The following is a 22,853-nucleotide window of genomic DNA, read 5'->3' on the forward strand; positions in this document are numbered from 1 at the left end:
AAAGAAAGTTCTGGATGAATGTACATCAAACACACTGGAGAAAGTGCGCAGAAATAAAAACAAAAATAAATATGACAACCGCTTCATACTGTGCGTGCGTTCGCGCAACATAAATTGCTGGTGCGCAGGCGCTATAGCCCGGTGAGCATTGTGTGCAGTGAAAACGAAGCGACAAAAGCCCTATGGGGCTGTCCATTTATTACGTAAGGGGATTTTCACGGTTTTTCGACACCCCCACCCCCCCTTGTAAGATTTTTTGTATGAGAAGCCAAATATTTTTGTATAGCGCGTAAGATTTCTCAAACCCCCCCTCCCCCCATAAACCCTTACGTAAATAATGGACAGCCCCTATCGAGTCTCGGCCGCGGCTCCGGCCCGGACCCTGTCTCGGCCCGTAGGTTTGAATATCCCTTAAAACGGTGCCACCCAGCGGTATGATCTCGCTAAATTCCACCAGTGAGTGGGTTCGGGTGTATGGCACCTAGGCGAATTGAATCTTTACCCAAAGAAAAGGATGCCTTGAGATTGATTCATAAACATTGCGCGCAATTTGCCGTTCACTGTTGGCTCTGTCAAACGATGACCGCCGCCGCGACGCTGGACTTCGTTGCCATGCGCACGACGACCAACAGCAAGCAAACGTGTAGGGTTGCCAGACAGTATTGCAATAAAAACATTGATTTATTTCACAAAATTTTGAATTCAAGATTGTGACTAAACTATGAAAGATACAATGTTGCACCAAAGGACAGTTTGGTAGCGTATCAAAAAATTAATGTTTTGTAGAAGAACATTTCTCACATTTATCACGTTTTTCATGAGTAAACTATCAAAAAAAGTGAAAAAGGTGTACATTTTTGGGCACTTTTTACATAAAAGTCAAAATTTCTGCACTTAAATGACTTTTTATCAATTACCTGTCCAAAGAGCATTAAAAGATAAAGCTTTAAGCTTTCTATTCATGCGCTAAGATTGATTATACGGTTCATAGTTTCTGAGTTAGAGATGTTTAAAGATGGGGTAATTTAATAACACTAATTTTTGAATAACTCACTTAGCAGTGATTTCCGGACCTACCTGTAGAACAATTTTTTGCTGCAAATATGGTCTACTTTCACCTCCTTTCGGGTGTAACACGAATTACCAGTCACCCTGTATATATAGATTAGACTTTTGTGCAATTATTTTTTGCACAGTGATTATTTGCACACCTCACTGAACACTTTCTCACGGTTATCCCGACAACAACTTCTTTTCTCATTGTTATTATTTTAAAAATTTATTAGAGCCGTAGATTCCAGAAACAATGCGGAGATTCATGGAGCTGGAACTAATCTGAATGTAAATGAGTGTTGTGGTTGTGATGTGGAGGATGTTGCACTTCTCGAACACCCGGTCACAGTCAGAAAGCTGGCAAATCTACGATGAAGGTGGGGGATCACTCAGTCCGTATGGACAGGGCACGCCAGGGATAAAACAGGGCTCGCGGAACTAGGAGGGACAACCCAGGTTAAAATCGGCTTTCAGATACCCGCGTTGCACCGACCAGTCCTCACAGATGTTGCCCCTCCCAACTCCACCAGCCGCAGCCGTCCTGCTGACTCAAAATCCCAGTCTCCACCCTGACGTGTCCCTTACTATTCGACTCCGAACAACTCCTCACCCCAATCACGAACCTAGCAGCCCCCTCCCCCACCAACTGCAAACCACCGCGCTGCGACCGGAGGCCATAAAAACCCAACACACAACACATTACATACATACATTTATTTGTTCAACATCATTAAGACAAGACATAATCAACAATAGTACGCCACAATACTCGGTTTGTGGCTGCCGCTCTCCATCCTCGGTCGCGCCCAATGCTCGCCAAGTCACGCTCCACCTGGTCCGCCCATCGTGCTCTCTGCGCTCCACGCCTTCTTGTGCCAACCGGATCCGTTGCAAACACCAGCTTTGCAGGGTTGTTGTCCAGCATTCTTGCAACATGCCCTGCCCAACGTATCCTTCCGGCTTTGGCCACCTTCTGGATGCTGGGTTCGCCGTAAAGTGCAGCGAGCTCGTGGTTCATCCTTCTCCGCCACACACCGTTCTCATGCACACCGCCGAAGATCGTTCTTAGCACGCGTCGCTCGAAAACTCCGAGTGCTTGTAGGTCCTCCTCGGGCATGGTCCATGTCTCGTGCCCGTAGAAGATCACCGGTCTTATTAGCGTTTTGTACATGGTGCATTTGGTGCGTGGGTGAATCTTTTTCGACCGCAGTTTCTCTGGAGCCCGTAGTAGGCCCGACTTCCGCTGATGATGCGCCTCCGAATTTCTCGGCTCACGTTGTTGTCAGCCGTCAGTAAGGATCCGAGGTAGACGAATTCCTCCACCACCTCGAAAGTATCCCCGTCTATCGTAACATTACTACCCAGACGGAACCGGTCGTTTTCGGTTCCGCCTACCAGCATGTACTTTGTTTTTGAGGCATTCACCACCAGTCCGACCTTTGCTGCTTCGCGTTTCAGGCGGGTGTACAGTTCTGCCACCGTTCCAAATGTTCTAGCGATAATGTCCATGTCGTCCGCAAAATACACAAATTGACCGGATTTTGTGAAAATCGTTCCCCGGCTGTTGAGCTCGGCTCGTCGCATCACACCTTCCAGCGCGATGTTGAAGAGTAGACATGAGAGTCCGTCACCTTGTCGCAGTCCCCGGCGAGATACGAATGAACTGGATAGTTCACCCGAAACCCTTACGCAGTTTTGCACACCGTCCATCGTTGCTTTAATCAGTCTAGTCAGCTTCCCAAGAAAGCCGTTTTCGTCCATGATTCTCCATAGCTCTGCGCGGTCGATACTATCGTATGCCGCTTTGAAGTCGATGAACAGGTGGTGCGTTGGGACCTGGTATTCACGGCATTTCTGGAGGATTTGCCGTACGGTAAAGATCTGGTCCGTTGTCGACCGGCCATCGATGAAGCCGGCTTGATAACTTCCCACGAACTCATTTGTTTTAGGTGACAGACGACGGAAGATGATCTGGTATAGCACTTTGTAGGCAGCATTCAAAATAGTGATCGCCCTGAAGTTCTCACATTCCAAATGGTCGCCTTTTTTGTGAATGAGGCAGATTACCCCTTCCTTCCACTCCTCCGGTAGCTGTTCGGTTTCCCAGATCCTGACTATCAGCCGATGCAGACAGGTGGCCAACTTTTCTGGGCCCATCTTGATGAGTTCAGCTGCGATACTATCCTTACCAGCTGCTTTGTTGGTTTTGAGCTGGTGAATGGCATCCTTAACTTCCCTCAGCGTGGGAGTTGGTTCACTTCCGTCCTCCGCTGCACTGGCGTCGTCGTTCCTTCCGTTGCCGTGGACTCTCGTGCCTACGTTCTCCACGCCGTTCAGGTGCTGATCGAAGTGCTGCTTCCACCTTTCGATCACCTCACGTCCGTCCGTCAAGAGGCCTCCGTCTTTATCCCTGCATATTTCGGCTCGCGGCACGAAGCCGTTGCGGGATGCGTTGAGCTTCTGATAGAACTTCCGTGTTTCTTGGGAACGGCACAGCAGTTCCATTTCTTCACACTCCGCTTCTTCCAGGCGGCGCTTTTTCTCCCGAAAGAGGCGGGTCTGCTGTTTCCGCTTCTGTTTGTAACGTTCCACGTTCTGTCGAGTCCCTTGCTGCAGCATTACCGCCCTCGCTGCGTTCTTCTCCTCCAAAACCGTTCTGCACTCTTCGTCGAACCATTCGTTCCGTCGATTCCGTTCCACATACCCGATGGTGCTCTCGGCTGCGTCGTTGATGGCTGCTTTCACTGTACTCCAGCAGTCCTCTTGAGGGGCCTCATCGAGCTCGCCCTCGTCTGGCAACGCGGCTTCGAGGTTCTGCGCGTATGCTGAGGCGACATCCGGTTGCTTCAGTCGCTCTAGGTTGTACCGTGGCGGTCGCCGGTACCGTACATTGTTGATGACGGAAAGTTTTGGGCGCAGTTTGACCATCACCAGATAGTGGTCGGAGTCGATGTTGGCGCCACGATAGGTCCTGACGTCGATAATGTCGGAGAAGTGCCGTCCGTCTAACAGAACGTGGTCGATTTGAGATTCCGTCTGCTGTGGTGATCTCCAGGTGTAACGATAGAGGAGGCTGTGTTGAAAAAAAAAACACACAACACACGACCACGAAATCTGCCCGAAAAAAACTAGTTCAGTGAGGGTCATAAATATTATGCTAGACATTTTGTGAGCTCGTCTCCCTTGTTTTGGTAAAATGTCAAACATTTTTATGCATACGCCTACTAATATTAGTGAGTGTGCAAATTGTATATCACTAAAAAAACTGCACTAGAGTCTATAATATAAATATAGAGCATATATATATAGATAAATCATTAAAGTTGAATTAAAGTGGGAAATGGCATGCCGTGAATACCACATCCCAACGCACCACTTGTTTATTGACTTCAAGGCGGCTTACAACAGTACAGAGCTATTAAAAATCATGGACGAGAACGGCTTCTCCGGGAAGCTTACTTGACTGATCATTAGACTGGGTTAACAAAGTCGATATTTCGGAACAAAGCTTTTTCGATTCCTTTTAGCGTCCAAAACAACTGTGCAAAATTTGGGAATGATTGGTTGCTTCCCCATATTCCGCATTGCGATTGAAATTTGAATGGAATTTAATATGGGAAAACGTACTTTTTTGCATTTTTCTCATAAATTGAAATTTTTCGTCTAAAACGATCTAACTAATGACGTTGAAGTATAGCCTAGGATATGCCGAAAAACTTTGCCGATGACCGCAAAGTGATCCGACACTTGTGAAAAAAGTTATAACGTACGTACTGGTGGTGCTAAACATTTAACATGTAAAGAAATAACATCAATAATAAAATATAAATTTTTGGCCTACGTTACCAGGCGAATAACATTTTTCACAAAGCATCGGATTACTTCTCGGTCTTCGGCAAAGTTTTTCGGCATATCCTAGGCTATAATTTAACGTCATTAGTTACAGGGTATAAGGCAAAAGAATTCAACTTATGAGTAAAATGCAAAAAAGTACGTTTTCCCTTACTAACTTCCATACAAATTTCAATCGCAATGCGGAATACGGAGACGCATCCAATCGCTCCCAAATATTGCACAGTTGTTTAAGACGCCAATATTGCTTTTTTTTGCACCGTATTCGACCCCCAGCAGACATTTTTTGTCTCACCACCACAATATGTTCCCACCAGTTTCAGCATACATTCGTTCGTTTCGCTGCTAGATATTTTAAGCGTCGGTTACACTTTTTGGGTGGCGCATGGAATAATCAGTTTTTTTTACTTGGTGTATGAACGTATGGTGCATGGACGTATGAACGAATATTTTAGACGATTAAACATTTGCACGGTAATCTAAAAAAACAAAGCAAGATTTAGAAAAAGCTTTGTTCCGGGTTGATACGATCAAATTTAAAGTTTCTCCATACAACGTTGACCCACTCTACTGATCATAGCTACGATTAAGCATTTGATGGTTGATCTTTAATGACGTTGATTCAAACGGAACATATTCCTGGTGTAAACATCAAATTATTGTGAATCAACCATTTTAAGCCATTATACCAACAATATCTTTGAAGCTTGGAAGAACTATGGGAAAAGTTATATCGATCAGACAACATTTCTGTCCGTGCGGGTTCACTGACGGAAATGGCGGTTCGCTCCGCCAACGGATTCCCAATTCGACGATAACGTACGAAAACCACCCGTACGAAAAAAGCGCCACAGGGCTTCGTCAAATCAAAACAAGTATATACATAAATATATAATTTCATTGAGCTAACTTAATGGTAATTTTGCTTAAAAAGAGAAAAATGTCGAAACGTTACAATGTTCGTCTGGCTAACATGCCTATTCATGTGAACTCACATGCCTCCCAATTTGGGATGTCCACAGTGACTCTTTTACACAAAGTTGCACACGTTTTCAAGAAAGTACTCGCTCAAACGTAGTTTTTGCATTGATGATTTCTTGAATATTGAGGATGCTTTCGATGACATGCCTTTCAATGTCATATTGAAAGTCGCATGACGTCACAAGCTACCTCCAATGAGCTATAGGCTCTCTTTACGCTTATGCGTTTTACAGTGTCCTTTTCAGGGCACTGATTAAACCCGTTGTGGTATGGGCTATGATCTCTCGTTGCGCTTATACGTTCATTCCCTCCTCTAGGGTACCCCTAGGGTATTCCCTATCCTAATTCCCATCCCTTGTCCCATTCTTCCTCAGGTAAATGATGAAATAGGCTTATATGTATGGCGATGGCACAAATGTCCCAAATGGAGGATAACGTGCCTCTGGAGCCGGCCTTCTGATACCTGATACGATATATTATGCAACGATATGTTATGCAACAAAACGGGATCAACAGCCTGGGTACGATTTTCACTAAATCCGGCCAATTTATCTGTTTTGCGGATGACATGGAACCGAAAAAAATTATAGCGATATGACACGAACAAGAGCGCAAGCCTAACCTAATCTTCGGATGTAATCTTGCTTCGCCGAAAAACAAAAAAAAACAATTGCCCATCACTGCGATAGGTCATGGTGTCATACAATGTTAGATTTTATCTCATTAGTGAACCAACCGACATGCAGTAAAAGGATGATGTAGGTTGCTGACATTGACAGACCATTCCACGGTTGACTGACCATGAACAAACAAGATGCGTACGTTTTTTTGTACATCGGAGAATGAACTGCAAGTACGTAGGTAGGTATGTAAAACCTGACCGTGTAATGGGAAACAAGACATGAAAAGTGTCATAAATTTCTGCTTGCATGGAAACCGTTAGAGGAGGCACATTTCGTTCTTCACTATTGAGAGTATACTGTCTTCCAGAAGACATTGACGCTAAATGCTGCATTTGCAATTGCAATGGCCTTTGTTCAAATCATGCATCTGAATCGGGGTTAGGAAGTGCAGGAGATAAATTTTACATAGCTTAATAAGAAGAAACACAAAAGATTTCGCTCTTCACCCACCGCGACGACCAGCTGCATATGAACAGACGGACGTCTACTGCTTAACAGTGCAATGTTTCCGAAAACGTCCAACGCCGGCTTTCATTGTTTGCTAATTTGACTATTAAGTGAATAAAAGACATTTGATCGTCTTTGTATCTTGTTTTGTTGCAGGTAGATAAAAGCAATCTGCACCGGTATCTGCGGGAACACGAGCAAACCTTATTATTTGGAAAGGAAAGTACAAGTAAGTATTTTTAGAATTTGCATATACTAAGTAGTTTTATAGGACATCGTTAACACAGTACAGTAGGTGCTATGAATGTTTTAGAATTGTTACTGTTATTTATTACTAATTTACTAATAGGGTTAAAGAACTACCGATCCTAAACTGATTTTCATAATCAGTTATATCTTCCACTCTACGTAGATACCGGTACGCAAGGTGTTTGGCGCAATTCATTTCGCGCGCTTGGTTTACCACGTGGTTGCGTTGCATGATGAGCAATGCGCTTCGTTTTCATACTACGATGGGCTTCAAGCAAACCGACGCGACAACGGACGCAGTGATCGTTTGACCAAACCAAAACATTCGGTTAAGCATTCTCTCTTTTTTTATTTTCCACGCTTCGCGCCTCAGCCTTTACCCATTTGTCACATAAAACACCGAACACAATCAGCTGGTTGGTCACAAAGCGCACCGGAAGTTGATCATTTCCCAGCCCAACCAACTCTCGCGGTGTGGTTGCTGGTGGCTGAAGTGCCCTACCGGCGAGTCGCGTACGGATGGAGTTGGAATCGGTTTTCAGTTTGCAATTTAGTGCGGTTGGTACAGTTCACGCACCGGCGGCGCCAGCCGTTTGTTTTCAGATTAAGCTTTTTCGACCATCAGATTGCGTTTATATTTAGCGCACAATTAATGCTGAAGGTGTCCATTGCAACTGGTATTCTGAGAATTTTTTTTGTTAAAGTTCAAGTTCACCATTCAGGCTGATGTACCTTTTATTGACATGAAGATTCTCTTAGGTGTGCTACTGAAATGGCTTGTACAATGCAGAAAATTGGCATCCCCTCCAGAAGAGAAAACCAAACTATCAATGGTTTTGATATTTTGTTCCCACTTCTTCGATCGATTTACGATAGGCCTCCAGCGTAATATCGTCAGCAAAGCCGACGATGGTCACCCCCACTGGGAACTTTAACCTCAACACCACGTTGTACATGATATTTCATAATACCCGATCTACGATAGAACCATACGGGGCTCCTGAGGTTATATGAAAGCACTTCCAATCCACCTCTGTGTCGTAAATTAGTATTCAATTGTGGAAGTAACTGCCGAGAATTTTGGACAAATACCCGAATATCCCCAGACGCATCCCCAGACGAATCCAACAAACATTTTTGCTGTATAGGAGTGGAACAAACTATTCTTAAGTAAACCTTACCTTAAGAAACTGTTGTTATTCAGCTAGTGCTGTTTGAGGAGCGCATCGAAAATTGCTGCCATACTGGCACACTATTGAACGCGTTGCTTGTATTCAGTCACTAGCACTACTGCACAGTGGCTATTTTAGAGCGCTATGTCGGCACGGGCGATTTTTGTAACCCATAAGATAGCGTCTATGGTCTGTAAGTCTTGACTAGCTCAGGCCTTACGTTCTTAGAGTCTGTGAAGCTTGGAATTATTGTGGACAAGCGGGTGCCACCAGGAAGTAACTTGTGTTTGTCTTTTGACATTTGCGAAGTGATGATGCGACGACCGTTTGCGCGCCTACTAGATTGCTTGTTGTGCATTTGGCAGACCATGTGCTACCAGTGGTCATTGGAAGGCTAGTCGAATAACAATGCTGATTCAATACCACACATCCTCCCTCTTCTCAGGAATTTAATTTTTTTTTTCGATGAATTTTAACATCAGCCTTCCACAGTTGTTCATGTTTTGATGTTGTTGCTGTTATATTTAATTTTTAATAACAGAATTGGTAATTATAATCGATCAGCACTGAGCGGTAATATATATCTACTGTACACATGTCTGCCATCAGCAAAGTTTTGCTGAATACCTGCGCCCACTTGTTCTATAGTACTGTTTTTAAACTTGGCGTCGCACAACTGAGTCATGGAAGTTGTGCACAGCTTTCGCATTTAAACCAGCAATACGGATTATTCATCACGATAAACTTGCAAAGCATAGGTAATAAACAAATAATTCAATTTTACTATTCATGACTACATACCCAACCAAAATATGTAATCCGAGTATCACAGTTCTTCCCTTAGGCGTATCTTCTGCATGTATTACCGTCAAACGGGGTTACTTGCAACAGCGGTGTAACTTGCAACATGACGACATACACTAAATGTGAAGCATTTTCTAATAATAATGAAAACTAGTATTCCCTACTATTGTGGTTATAGAGAGTATGTGTATCAAAGATCGATTTAGTATAAAAATTAGTTTTGTTTCTTTGTTTATGGTTTAGCTACACTGTTAAAACGGATTGCTCATTTTATGCCATAAAAACAAGTATGAAAATCGTGCTTGACCTCTCCCTTATAGTAAGTGCGATAAGTCTGATGACCTTGCTTGCAGTTAGAGTACCTAATAGTAAGCTTAGCTAAACGATAAAAGTTTGATAAACTTATCGACTAAGTAATGCAAAAAATCATTATTATATTCGACAACCCCTATGGGGTAACTTGCAACAGTTGAATTTGACGAAACCTTCTGTTGTTTATCTTCATTTCACGATATATTTGACAGAAATATCCGAAATGGATCATTTATTGATTACGTAACGCGTTCATTTTCAAATGGCAATTAATTTTTTACTTTTTTTTTGCACGTGACCTTCAAACATTGTTAGGAAATACCACATTTTGAAGTTTCATTCATGTTTCATCATGTGAAAAGTTCAATTTTTGTTTATGAACGCTGTAAAGCAATCACCAACATCAATTCTGAACCTAGATGGAGTAAATTATTTCAGTTTAATACCCAAAATAACGAATTTGGCATTTACAAAGTAGAATAGGTGTGTTTCAATCATGTTAATTTAGCTGAAATTGCCAAACACCACTTCAAACTGAAAGCTACTTGAGGATGACTCACTCTACCTTTTCAATAAATGACAATAATCATTGTTGACATTTTGTAATGAGTGCTAAGTCACGAGAATCATATATATTTTGTGTTTGAGGGACGTGAGACCTGTTGCTAAACGATATACTCTCGCTTGCAATAACTATCAATTCTTCATTGAAAAAATATATGCCAATTTGTTTGTGTACATCTTTTCATGATATGTTTCATGCATAACATCAAAAATTTACCATACGACTAAATACTAGAATGTTAGTGCTGTTTAATGATAGCTAACTTAGCTTCATGTCCTATGTTGCAAGTTACCCCACAGATGGGGAAACTTGCAACAAGCATGTATTTCGCACCTCCTGATTAGGTGGCAACGTATTTAGGTAAACCAAGTGCTGCATAGTATTCTACTCGGAGTAATTAGCGTACACGATGCTTCACAGGATGTTTCAAATATTTAGATTTTAAATTATATTGCTGCAAAGTCGAAAAGTGTTGCAAGTTACCCCATTTGACGGTATTCTTAAATTGCAGCATCTTCTACAATTGTCATGCCGTCTATTTACTTCGGTCAGATTCTGATGGAACAACAATAATACAAAAAACAAAAATGTAGAAGTTTCAACGTCAGACCATATGATAGATCAGTTCACCATGAGACAAAATTGGTTACAAAAGTAAAAGTGCGGTCATTCGGTCGCGCTGCGGACTGTTTTTACTGTCGCCATGAGACAAAATTTCTTACAAAAGTAAGGGTGCGGTCATCCGGACGCACTGTGGACTGTTTTTACTGTCGCCATGAGACAGAATTTCTTATAAAAGTAAGGGTGCGGTCATCCGGACGCGCTGTGGACTATTTTTACTGTCACCATGAGACAGAACTTCTTACAAAAGTAAGGGTGCGGTCATCCGGACGCGCTGTGGACTATTTTGACTGTTGCCATGAGACAGAATTTCTTACAAAAGTAAGGGTGCGGTCATCCGGACGCGCTGTGGACTATTTTTACTGTCCCCATGAGACAGAATCTCTTACAAAAGTAAGGGTGCGGTCATCCGGACGCGCTGTGGACTGTTGTTACTGTCGCCATGAGACAGAATTTCTTACAAAAGTAAGGGTGCGGTCATCCGGACGCGCTGTGGACTATTTTTACTGTTGCCCTGAAACAGAATTTCTTACAAAAGTAAGGGTGCGGTCATCCGGACGCGCTGTGGACTGTTTACTGTCGCCATGAGACAGAATTTCTTACAAAAGTAAGGGTGCGGTCATCCGGACGCGCTGTGGACTGTTTTTACTGTCGCCATGAGACAGAATTTCTTACAAAAGTAAGGGTGCGGTCATCCGGACGCGCTGTGGACTATTTTTACTGTCACCATGAGACAGAATTTCTTACAAAAGTAAGGGTGCGGTCATCCGGACGCGCTGTGGACTATTTTTACTGTCACCATGAGACAGAACTTCTTACAAAAGTAAGGGTGCGGTCATCCGGACGCGCTGTGGACTATTTTGACTGTTGCCATGAGACAGAATTTCTTACAAAAGTAAGGGTGCGGTCATCCGGACGCGCTGTGGACTATTTTTACTGTCGCCATGAGACAGAATCTCTTACAAAAGTAAGGGTGCGGTCATCCGGACGCGCTGTGGACTGTTGTTACTGTCGCCATGAGACAGAATTTCTTACAAAAGTAAGGGTGCGGTCATCCGGACGCGCTGTGGACTATTTTTACTGTTGCCATGAAACAGAATTTCTTACAAAAGTAAGGGTGCGGTCATCCGGACGCGCTGTGGACTGTTTACTGTCGCCATGAGACAGAATTTCTTACAAAAGTAAGGGTGCGGTCATCCGGACGCGCTGTGGACTGTTTTTACTGTCGCCATGAGACAGAACTTCTTACAAAAGTAAGGGTGCGGTCATCCGGACGCGCTGTGGACTATTTTTACTGTCGCCATGAGACAGAATTTCTTACAAAAGTAAGGGTGCGGTCATCCGGACGCGCTGTGGACTATTTTTACTGTCGCCATGAGACAGAATTTCTTGCAAAAGTAAGGGTGTGGTCATCCGGACACGCTGTGGACTGTTTACTGTCGCCATGAGACAGAATTTCTTACAAAAGTAAAGGTGCGGTCATCCGGACGCGCTGTGGACTATTTTTACTGTCGCCATGAGACAGAATTTCTTACAAAAGTAAGGGTGCGGTCATCCGGACGCGCTGTGGACTGTTGTTACTGTCGCCATGAGACAGAATTTCTTACAAAAGTAAGGGTGCGGTCATCCGGACGCGCTGTGGACTGTTTTTACTGTCGCCATGAGACAGAACTTCTTACAAAAGTAAGGGTGCGGTCATCCGGACGCGCTGTGGACTATTTTTACTGTCGCCATGAGACAGAATTTCTTACAAAAGTAAGGGTGCGGTCATCCGGACGCGCTGTGGACTATTTTTACTGTCGCCATGAGACAGAATTTCTTGCAAAAGTAAGGGTGTGGTCATCCGGACGCGCTGTGGACTGTTTACTGTCGCCATGAGACAGAATTTCTTACAAAAGTAAAGGTGCGGTCATCCGGACGCGCTGTGGACTATTTTTACTGTCGCCATGAGACAGAATTTCTTACAAAAGTAAGGGTGCGGTCATCCGGACGCGCTGTGGACTGTTGTTACTGTCGCCATGAGACAGAATTTCTTACAAAAGTAAGGGTGCGGTCATCCGGACGCGCTGTGGACTGTTTTTACTGTCGCCATGAGACAGAACTTCTTACAAAAGTAAGGGTGCGGTCATCCGGACGCGCTGTGAACTGTTTTTACTGTCGCCATGAGACAGAATTTCTTACAAACGTAAGGGTGCGGTCATCCGGACGCGCTGTGAACTGTTTGTTGATTTCACATTACTAAACATGGTCACAAAACTAAGACTGCAATTAACTGTTGAATTACGAAAAAGAGCTGAAATACCTCTTACGTAAAATTAAATACATCGCGATATACTGATATGCACAATGTACATTGCAGTTACCTTTACCAAACTACAAACACTTCAACTTCATACAAACTTTTTAACTTCTCGGACATTGTTCAGAAACAATATAAAACAAACGCATGAGCAAAAACAATCATACTCGTGAACAACTGAAGAGTAACGCGGTTCGAGTAAAATCACATTCAGCTGACTTTCGGGAACATAATGTTTCGATGGGTAGGGTTTTTTTTTTTACTCGCAATATGGTTTAAGATGAAACCTTTTCCGTTACTATCTGATTGTTGATCATTATCTAGTTCTTTGGTGGGTTTTGAAAATCATCTCTACAGCATGAGCAGCAAAAGAACAGTCAAACAGTCGAAAATGTATCCACATTTTGCTTACTTGTTTTCAGCTATTTATTCATACTCAAAAACAGCATACTATTGAAACTGCTGCATTCTGCTCACCTAAAATATCAAATGGAGACAAATTTTGACACGTCTGAACATAAAACCGCTTTTATGAACTCATACTCAAACTCGCTGGCCGTGCAGTAAATATCAAATAAAAAAGGAATCTTCAGAAGTTGGTGACACTTCAACACGTTGTTCTCATAAATAGTTTCAATTTTTTTTGTCGTGTTCACTCGCACAGTTACGTTTAATTAATGTAATCTTTAATCCTCAAACAAATTTCTGTTATATTCATCTCGACAGGACACCAAGTGTAATGTAAGTCGTAAAACATTTTTTTTTTACTGTCGTAAATCATATGACACGCATGTATATACTTACAGAACTGATTCAATTAATAAGCGAACCAAACGTTGTCATAAAAACACGGAAATGCGAAAAAAAATCCGAACACCCAATCGAAACTCTCTTTGCGTAAAACATACATTCAAGACCATCTCTTAACCCTCAAGCGATCGCGCTGTTGCATTTTGTACAACACGTTGAAAAAATCTCGCTTTTTTTACTCAGCATTGGCATGGTGCTGACGCAGGTAGTCAACCGCGCGAGTTACGGAAGGTTAAGAAAAAATCGCAAATTCTCAGATTTTCACATTTTTTTTTGCCTATACTATCACAAGCGACATTTTTTTTTTGCATCGGAATCATGCATGATGTGAAAGTTTTGCTTGCTCTTTGTCAAGCTTTTTTTCTTTTGCTACTGTCTTTTGGCACGGCTTAAGCCTATGCAGATTCATCTTGTCAGTTATGATGTTTTCAATAAGAAAAATGTCGGTTTCTAGTTTTTTATACTACAAAGTATTGACGATTATCTCAAACCAGAACAAACTGTTCGATTTTGCACCGCCGAGTAAAGGTATGAATAATTTTCACGCCACAATCTTTTGTGCATACAGATGTGCAAACTACGCTAAGTTATTTTTCATTGTAGCGAGTTTTGGCAAGATAAACATCGCTAAATTGACCACGCTACAGGGCCCACAAGTAAATGAATTAAGCAAAGTTTTTGCAATGATTCAACCGACAATAAAACATTCGTTTAAGAAGAGCAATATCCAGACAATTATCTAAACTCACCCCTGCCTAGGCCGTTTGCTCTAGGCATACGATCTCCCGGATAACTTTCCACTTCCACTCACTTTTTTACACACACTCCAGGAAAACTTAACCGCACAAAAAAAACGAGCACTCTCATCCGGGTCTGCACCCGCTTGCCATCATCCAGAAGATTCGCTATTCTCCTGGCAGGATCGCCAAATGTGAAGCTTGGAATTATTGTGGACAAGCGGGTGCCACCAGGAAGTAACTTGTGTTTGTCTTTTGACATTTGCGAAGTGATGATGCGACGACCGTTTGCGCGCCTACTAGATTGCTTGTTGTGCATTTGGCAGACCATGTGCTACCAGTGGTCATTGGAAGGCTAGTCGAATAACAATGCTGATTCAATACCACACAGAGTCGATCGCATCACTTACTTGGGGTAGACTTACGATACCATTACCAAAGGAACAACGAGTAACGCCACTGGAAAATCAAGTCCTTCTTCCTAGAAATGACTTACGCAACACAAGAGAAGCTACGCTTATACATATTTCTTTAAGGACAAACTTCTTAAAATCCCGCTTCAACAGTGCATCAGAACTTCAGATGCACAAATCTCAAAAAGCAAGCTTCAAACAACAGTGCATTTTATTATTCTGTTTTTGCTCACTTGTAATAAGCTTAAAATAAGAAGCGCAGGTGCGCTGGTTTTGTTTACGAAGAGATTTGTGCTTTCGAAATCGTGAGTAGGTGCCATTGTGGTGGCCATTTTGGGATTCCAACAAGTCTGTCCTTAAGGAAAGATACATAGAATAAGGGGGGGAGGGTACGTTGCGGCCCGCAACACTTCCCACTCACCTCCCTGCTGCACTGTCCATATTCGCATAGTCGATGTAACCACCACTGGAAATGCCACCGTACAAAAGCTAATATCTAACCCTAACGCATGTGTATATTTGTGATCAGTTTTATTCAATAGATCACAAGATCTAACCCATTGTTAAAATTCAAAAAGCATGTTGAAAAGTACAGTGGCGCTTACATCGACTATGCAAATATGGGCAGTGCTGTTCCAATCGCAGGAGATCAGTATGTTTGATCCGGCAATCGGCCAGGTTCGGATAGCGTCCAGGGGATTCGTGGAATGGCGGCAGGTCTTCTTGACGGTAGTTTCTTGGAGTCGGCTTCATCGCCGGGCGCCCTTTACAAGGCGTAGTCCAATCATCGAGGTTCTCTGGTCCAATTTTCTCGGTGACGTCCAAAGACTCGTGCACGGGGCCTCAACACATCGGATATTGCGCTGCCATCGGACCTCACAGTAACCCTCACCTCAATGACGGCCGTTGAGGCTCTCCCGCCACGTGTGGCACGACAATAACGGAGGGGGCTCGTCGGCCACCAGCCTTTGACTCGCCACCACTTTCAACACTTTCCTCGATGCCCGGGAGAGGGGTGGTTCGTTGCGGCTTTCCTCGATGCCCGGGGGAGGGGTGGTGCCCAGACTCTGTCTACCAGGCTGGGATCACTAGCACATGGAGACACCGCATTGTCGTGTCCCAAAATTGCCTTCGTCACCGTGTTTGGGTAACGGGGAAGAAGTAGGATCAACGGTCACTCTTTTCGGGGGCCTCAACGCTTCTCGGAGCACTTGGTGGTCTTCGCAGAACTTTTCTGCGGCTGGAGAAATTCACGCACTCTTGGACGCGGTAGGTATGTAGATTTAATTGCCTCGCGACGGTAATCGTTCGTTCGACCACTCGCGTCCGATTCTCGCTAATGATTCCTGATCATCCATCCAATTTCCTTCACCGATCTACCAGCTCCCTCATCGTTCTCTCGTTCTCATCTCTTCCCTTCTCCGGAAATCGTGTTACCAGCCTCTCCGATACATGTATATTTTATGGCAGGAGTGAGAAGTGAGATTGCAACAGGGGGTATTTAGAGGCCTATCTACTATCGGACTCAATTTTAAAAAAATGTGTCTTATTATACAACTATCTGAACTGATTTCATATAAATAACATCAACAAATTTTAACCCATCTGGAAGTTTTTGATATCCAACAGTGCATCAATCTCATTGTAGCCGTTAGTTACGGTAACAGGTCGACCGCCCTTTTCTCGAGAGACCACTCACCTACATCCTCAGTATGTCTAAACAGTTTGTTGACAATGGTCTTCTCGAGCACCGTCCCCAACGTGTCGATCAAGCATATAGGTATGTATGCCGACGGGTCTCCAGTTGGATTTTCCACCCTTGGCAATAGTATCAGGCTCAGGCTGCTTTCCAATCTCTGAGAAGGCTCCCTCGTCCAGGCCATTCTGCATAGCAGATCTGAACATCCCAGGAGCTTCTGGGATAGCTCCCTTAAGGTCGATAGTGGGCCTCAAGGTATGTGCTTAAGGTTCGAAACTCCGTCCGGATTTGTGGTCTTACCTACGCTTAGGGATTTTGCAATCACCCAAGTTTCTCATCGGTGACCCTCCCCACATTGCAAGCCCCAAGCCCCCAACAGTCATATGAAAAAAGGCCTAGGATAAGGGCCATGACGCGTAAAAATACCCTTGATGATCTCCTCCAACATCTCTGGATACTGCTCTGTAGGAGCGATTACACCTCTTGTCTTGGTCATCTCGATCCTATAGGCATCACTCCACGGATTCACATTGACACTCTGACAGATACTCTCAAAGCAGGCCTTTTTACTTGCCCTTATCTCAGCCTTCAGTGCGACTTTAGAAGCCGCGAACACTACCCGCCGTTCATTTTACTCTTTCTCAGTTCGTGTTTGCTGCATCCGCCGCCTAGCTCGTAGGCAGGCGCGGCGCACGTCCGCAATCGCTTGAGTCCACCAGTAAGCCGGTGGTCTCCCATTTCTAAGGTGGACTCGCCTAGGCATGGTCACATCGTACGCACGCAAGAGCACCGCTACCAGCCCGTTGCCGTGTGTGATGTCTTCCACCTGTGAGGGCTTGGTCTTGGCCTAGCTGCCTCTTCCTCTACCCACTGCCTGCTGTTGTTGTAGTCGATACTGTGGCGAACCGCCAGGTGATCGCTGTGAGTGTAGCTATCGTCTATTCTCCAATTCGAACTACAGTGTATCAAACAATTGTCCGTACAGTAAATTTTTTGTCAAAATAATTTTTCATTCAAATGTTAATAACTTTTTCATGCGTCAATCAAAAACGCTGAAATTTTGACTAATTATAACCCATATATTAAAGCTCCATTGATAAATTTTGGACCAAGTTCGAATAAGTTTTCTGAATATTATAGAACTTTTAGTAAAACTTATAGGATTTTTGAACACATTTTTAAAACATTATATCTCAATGTGTACTCGATGAAATTTTTTCAACTTTTTTTGTGTTACATCTTATACCTAAGGTTTTCATATGCAGCTATGTTTGGGGTTTTATATTCAATACTAAAAATATGAAAAATGTGCTTATGTAGTTGACGATGTTTAAAACTTTATCATATTTTGCACATATAATCTGCCAAATGTTTTCCACCAATAAAAGTGCATTAACTGAACGAAAAATCAATATGACCTACTCTTCATATGTATTTTAGTAGGTCCTGTATAAAAATATTACATCAAGAGAGTTTAAAAAAGTTGAAAACACTTGGCACTTTTATTCATCAAAATATGATAAATTTCCAAATGATACTCTGAACATATACAGATTTTTCATATTTTATGTAGGGAATATAAAACCTTGAACGAAGCTGCATATGAAAGCCTTAGGTATTGTCGTGCCGCCACCAAACCGGACGTCGCACAATCAAGTCGCGACGTGACCCAACTCGCGACGTTTTTGAATCCTGTCAAAAGTAGTGTGCATCCTTCCCGTTGTTGTCAGCAACACAGCGCACTAGATGCAAAACAGTTGCGACACTTGTGGACCAAGAAAATTGCTATTTTTGATTGAATGGCTGTCTTGATTCCAACCGGATAGACAATATAAGCTGTTGCACAAAAAAATTGAAAAAGTTTCATCAAGTACATATTGAAATATATTTAATGTTTTAAAAATGTTTTCTAAAATCTCATAAGTTTTAACAAAAGTTCTATAACTTTCAGAAAACTTATTCGATCTCGCTCATAATTTTACCAATGGTGCTTTACTATATGGGTTATAATTGGTCAAAATTTCAGCGGTGTTGATTGACGTATAAAAAAGTTATAAAGATTTAGATGAAAAATTATTTTGACCAAAAAATTGCTGTACGGATAATTGTTTGATACACTGTACTTATTAGGCAAGGACTACAAAAAGTAACGTCAATGATCGACTCCACACCGTTCCGACTAAAGGTACTCTTGGTACCGGCATTGACCAGGTCGACATCTACTTTGGCCAGTGTCTCTAGCAGGATCTGAACCCGCTGGCTCGTCTGCTGTGATGTTGAAGTGTGGCTGCCTGGCAAAGGGTTCACGTTGTTGGTGCGTGGATGACAGGCCTTTGGTAACAGATAGTGTGTTGATTACTCTGAAGCTGATGTGGCACATTTCGCTGCACAGGCACTGTACTGAAAAGTTGAAAGGAAAGGATAACGGATATTTCAACCCGTTTCGGGCATCTTCTGCATATGTACGAATCAGAAACTATGGCCAGTAGACAATCAAGCCCACCTATGTTTAAGGGAAACATGTTGAAGCTATTTAGTTGAAATCTAAAACAAATAGAATTTGTTGTCCTTCTTAGACTCTTTGGTGGAGCGCAGAGCAGCAAACAAAAAGTCTGAAAAGTATTGGAATCTATTTTTCTAAACATATTTTTCAGATGACTTCAGCATTGTAAGTGTGCGACGGAGGAAACGGACAACGAGATCAACAGAAAAGCTTATTGAGTTCAATATTAGTGATAGCACAGGTAAGAAATCAAATACATCTCAGCCTTACGTTACTTATCTCTAACATAAAATGGTTCCCATCTTGCAGACGAAAGTTTTTTGGTGAAACTGCAAAAATCGAACATTCTAATTGATGATTCATTTGCGCTGATCGAAAGTTACGACAATTCAACACAACTGTTGGATGATTCGTATCTGCTTGTTCAAAAGCTTGCAGACTGTTTCTACCGAAACGATCATGCGGCTTTCGATCTTTGTGAAGGTGAAGTCCGCGGGCTGATCAAACTGAATCAGTCGGACTTGATCTTGCATCCACTGCCGGAGCGATTCGGGTCCAGTAACCACGTACTAATTAATAAAAATAGGACCTCTAATTTTACTACTGCTCATGTAACCCAGACTGATGAAAATGTGATATTTGAACCAGATATGTCTCACTATGAACCCACCTATTTTTCGATGGCGAGCAAGGATCGAAGCAAACGACACATTGGCAATATAAAAGTTCCAGATACACTCCATGTTGAGACTGCAATATTTATCGATAAGGACCTCTATCGGCACATGTCGAAGAATTTTCCAAAAAACACCGAAGCTCACCTTATCCGCTTTGTCCTAGCTATGGTTAATGGTGTCCAGCTACTTTACAACCATCCTTCGTTAGGCCACCCGATCAACTTCATTCTAAAGCGGTTGGAAATATTACACAACGATCCAAAGGAGCTCCGTCGATCCAGTGATATTGACGTGTACCTGAACAGTTTTTGCGGTTGGCAGCGGAAGCTGAATCCCATCTCGGACGCAGATCCGGTGCACTTTGACCATGCTGTGATACTCACTGGGCTTGATTTGTACGTTGTGAGCAAAACGGGCAAGGTGAGCAATCAAGTCGTTGGACTTGCACCGGTTGCTGGCATGTGCACGATGACGTCCAGCTGCACGATCAACGAGGGAAAACACTTCGAAAGTGTGTTTGTCGTATCGCACGAAATCGGTCACAAGTGAGTATTTGCCAGGGACAGAAAACCCATTTACGTTACTATACAGTACACTTTTTGGACTCTCTTTTGTCCCCATATCAACTATGCAAAATTTCGGTGGTATCACATTTCCCGGAATGCCATCTCCCAGAATGCCATTTCCCGGAGTGACATTTCCCGGAATGACACATTTCCCGGAATGCCATTTCCCGGAGTGACATTTCCCGGAATGACACATTTCGCGGAATGCCATTTCCCGGAGTGACATTTCCCGGAATGATGCTGGATCATTGAGGCTGAACTATGTTACTTCAGAACGAAAGTGTCAATAGGCCGAATAGGATATTACAGGTCGGATGACTTTTTGGTGGATTACGTGTTATCTTCTTGGCAGTTGAACTGGTAGTGAATTCAATCATAATCCTCAGCTTTAATTAGCACAAAAATACCACATCTCCTTTTCTTTATAATTGGAAGAGCTTTTTATCGAGCCTTTAATATATAAAATGATGGAATTTGATTTTATCGTGCCCTCATGGTTGTCCGTGAGGGAACTTGATTGGCATATTCTCATCGGACCAACCAGCCGGTTGTCTGTGATAAATCGATGGTGTTTTAGTCGAAAGCCCTTATACCTTCTCATCCAACATAGCAAAGTACATACCAAAAAAACAACAAATGCAACCAACCTATCAGCCTGTACTTCATTTTGAAGTAAACTACCACAGCTTCAAAAGGACGGCCACTGGGCAGTCTAGTGGAATGGTATTATTATGAAACACATACTGCCTATGATCGCATATCAGTTCCATATTTGCTGGGTTTCCTATTCGTATGACAGTTATGCGATTATAGGCAGCATACACCTCGAAAGAACAGCCTATTTTTAAAAGAAGGAAAAATCTCTGATGGGAAAGTTAGTAGAGTGGCGTCAATAGTACAGTATAGCAGCCGAGTTGAATGGCTTGATTATCATAAATGCATATACATACTACTAACTCTCTCATCAGAGATTTTTCCTTCTTTTAAAAATAGGCTGTTCTTTCGAAGTATATGTATACAACATTAGCAATTCATTTAATTAGGATGCAATGATACTGTAATATTGACCACATCACATACTCTCCCATCAGATATTTTTCCTTCTTTTGAAAATAGGCTGTTATTTCAAGGTGCACATACCTCGAGCACATATCAAAATCAAACTATTCGACTAGGCTGCCCAATGTCCGTCCTTAGAAGCCATTAAGCCATTCAATTCAAAAACCTAGCACGCTAGCTCCCTAATGACTTGATACTTCATTTCTCGAAATTAGTAATTCTGGGAAATGTCACTCCGGCAAATGGCATTCCGGAAAATGGCATTCCGGGAAAATTATCATTCCGGGAAATGTGTCATTCCGAGAAATGTCATTCCGGGAAATGTCACTCCGGGAAATGGCATTCCGGGAAGTGGCATTCCGGGAAATGTGATACCACCAAAATTTCAGATCGATAAGATAAATGTTTTAGCACCCGCTATTGTAAACTTTCATACGAAATAGTATTGGGAAAAAATATTTTTCAAAGAAAAATCGCCACAGGTTACCCCTTAACCCCCGAAAATATGTCAATGAATGAATTCTGTTGGAAATTTTACCGGGAAGCAATCCGAAACTTGGCGAATTTGAGAAATTCCCTATCCTATAAATAAATAAATAAATGGTGTGGCTTCGTGGTCGTGCGGCTAAGGTCACCATGCCTTTAGTCGCATCGTGCTAAGGAGCGTGGGTTCGATTCCCGCCGCGGCTGTCAGGAAAAGTTTTCGGCTGTGCCACTGGGCGTTGCATGCTAGTCCGTTGTCTAGTATCGTGCTTCCTTCAAAGAGCAAATAGCTCACTGGAAGCATTAAACGTGTCCGTGTCTTTGAAAAACAAAATAAAAGATCTCCCTTAATTTTAAATTTAGAACAAAATTAAATGAAAACTATTGACAGTGCAATATTATTTACATTTTCGATTTAGTGTCATAATGTAGTTTTTTTATGTTTTTCAAAAGCTTTATAGGTATGGTCGTAGCTAGGGGGGCAGAGGGGGCCTCCTCTGCCCCTCCCCCCTGGTTACCAGTTTTTTTATTCGAACCAACTCAAAGATTTTCAACAATTCAGAGTTCCAGAAAAATTATCTCAGGAAATAAACTTGTCCAATAATTAAGGTTTTTATCCATAATTCTCAAACATTTTTTACTCGAAAACTACTAGATATTTCGCCAAGTATTTCTTTCAGATAACCATCATAACCTTATCATACAATTTTACCAAATAACAAGCTTGGTTAAATGTCTACATTTTGTGAGCTCATCCAAAGATTCCAACAATAATTCGTCCAAAATTTATTTTAGGAATTTCTTAAGAAAAAAATTCTAAAGAATTCCTCATGGGATGGCTTCTGGAATTTCTTATGGGATTTCTTCA

General features: G+C 42.5%; 1 protein-coding gene across 2 annotated transcripts in view; it reads left to right on the forward strand.

Moving 5' to 3' along the window:
* The window catches only part of LOC115270244 (A disintegrin and metalloproteinase with thrombospondin motifs adt-1), an 89,585-nt gene that overhangs the window by 51,693 nt on the left and 15,039 nt on the right, over positions 1–22,853 (forward strand). For both annotated transcript variants that reach the window (XM_029879510.2, XM_062852166.1), the window contains 3 exons: positions 7,173–7,245; positions 19,352–19,441; positions 19,510–20,422. In XM_029879510.2, coding sequence (XP_029735370.2) covers positions 7,173–7,245; positions 19,352–19,441; positions 19,510–20,422 — 1,076 coding nt within the window. The remainder of the gene's footprint in view (positions 1–7,172; positions 7,246–19,351; positions 19,442–19,509; positions 20,423–22,853) is intronic.

Source organism: Aedes albopictus, chromosome 2 (genome assembly GCF_035046485.1).
Source record: "Aedes albopictus strain Foshan chromosome 2, AalbF5, whole genome shotgun sequence".
Taxonomy (NCBI): domain Eukaryota; kingdom Metazoa; phylum Arthropoda; class Insecta; order Diptera; family Culicidae; genus Aedes; species Aedes albopictus.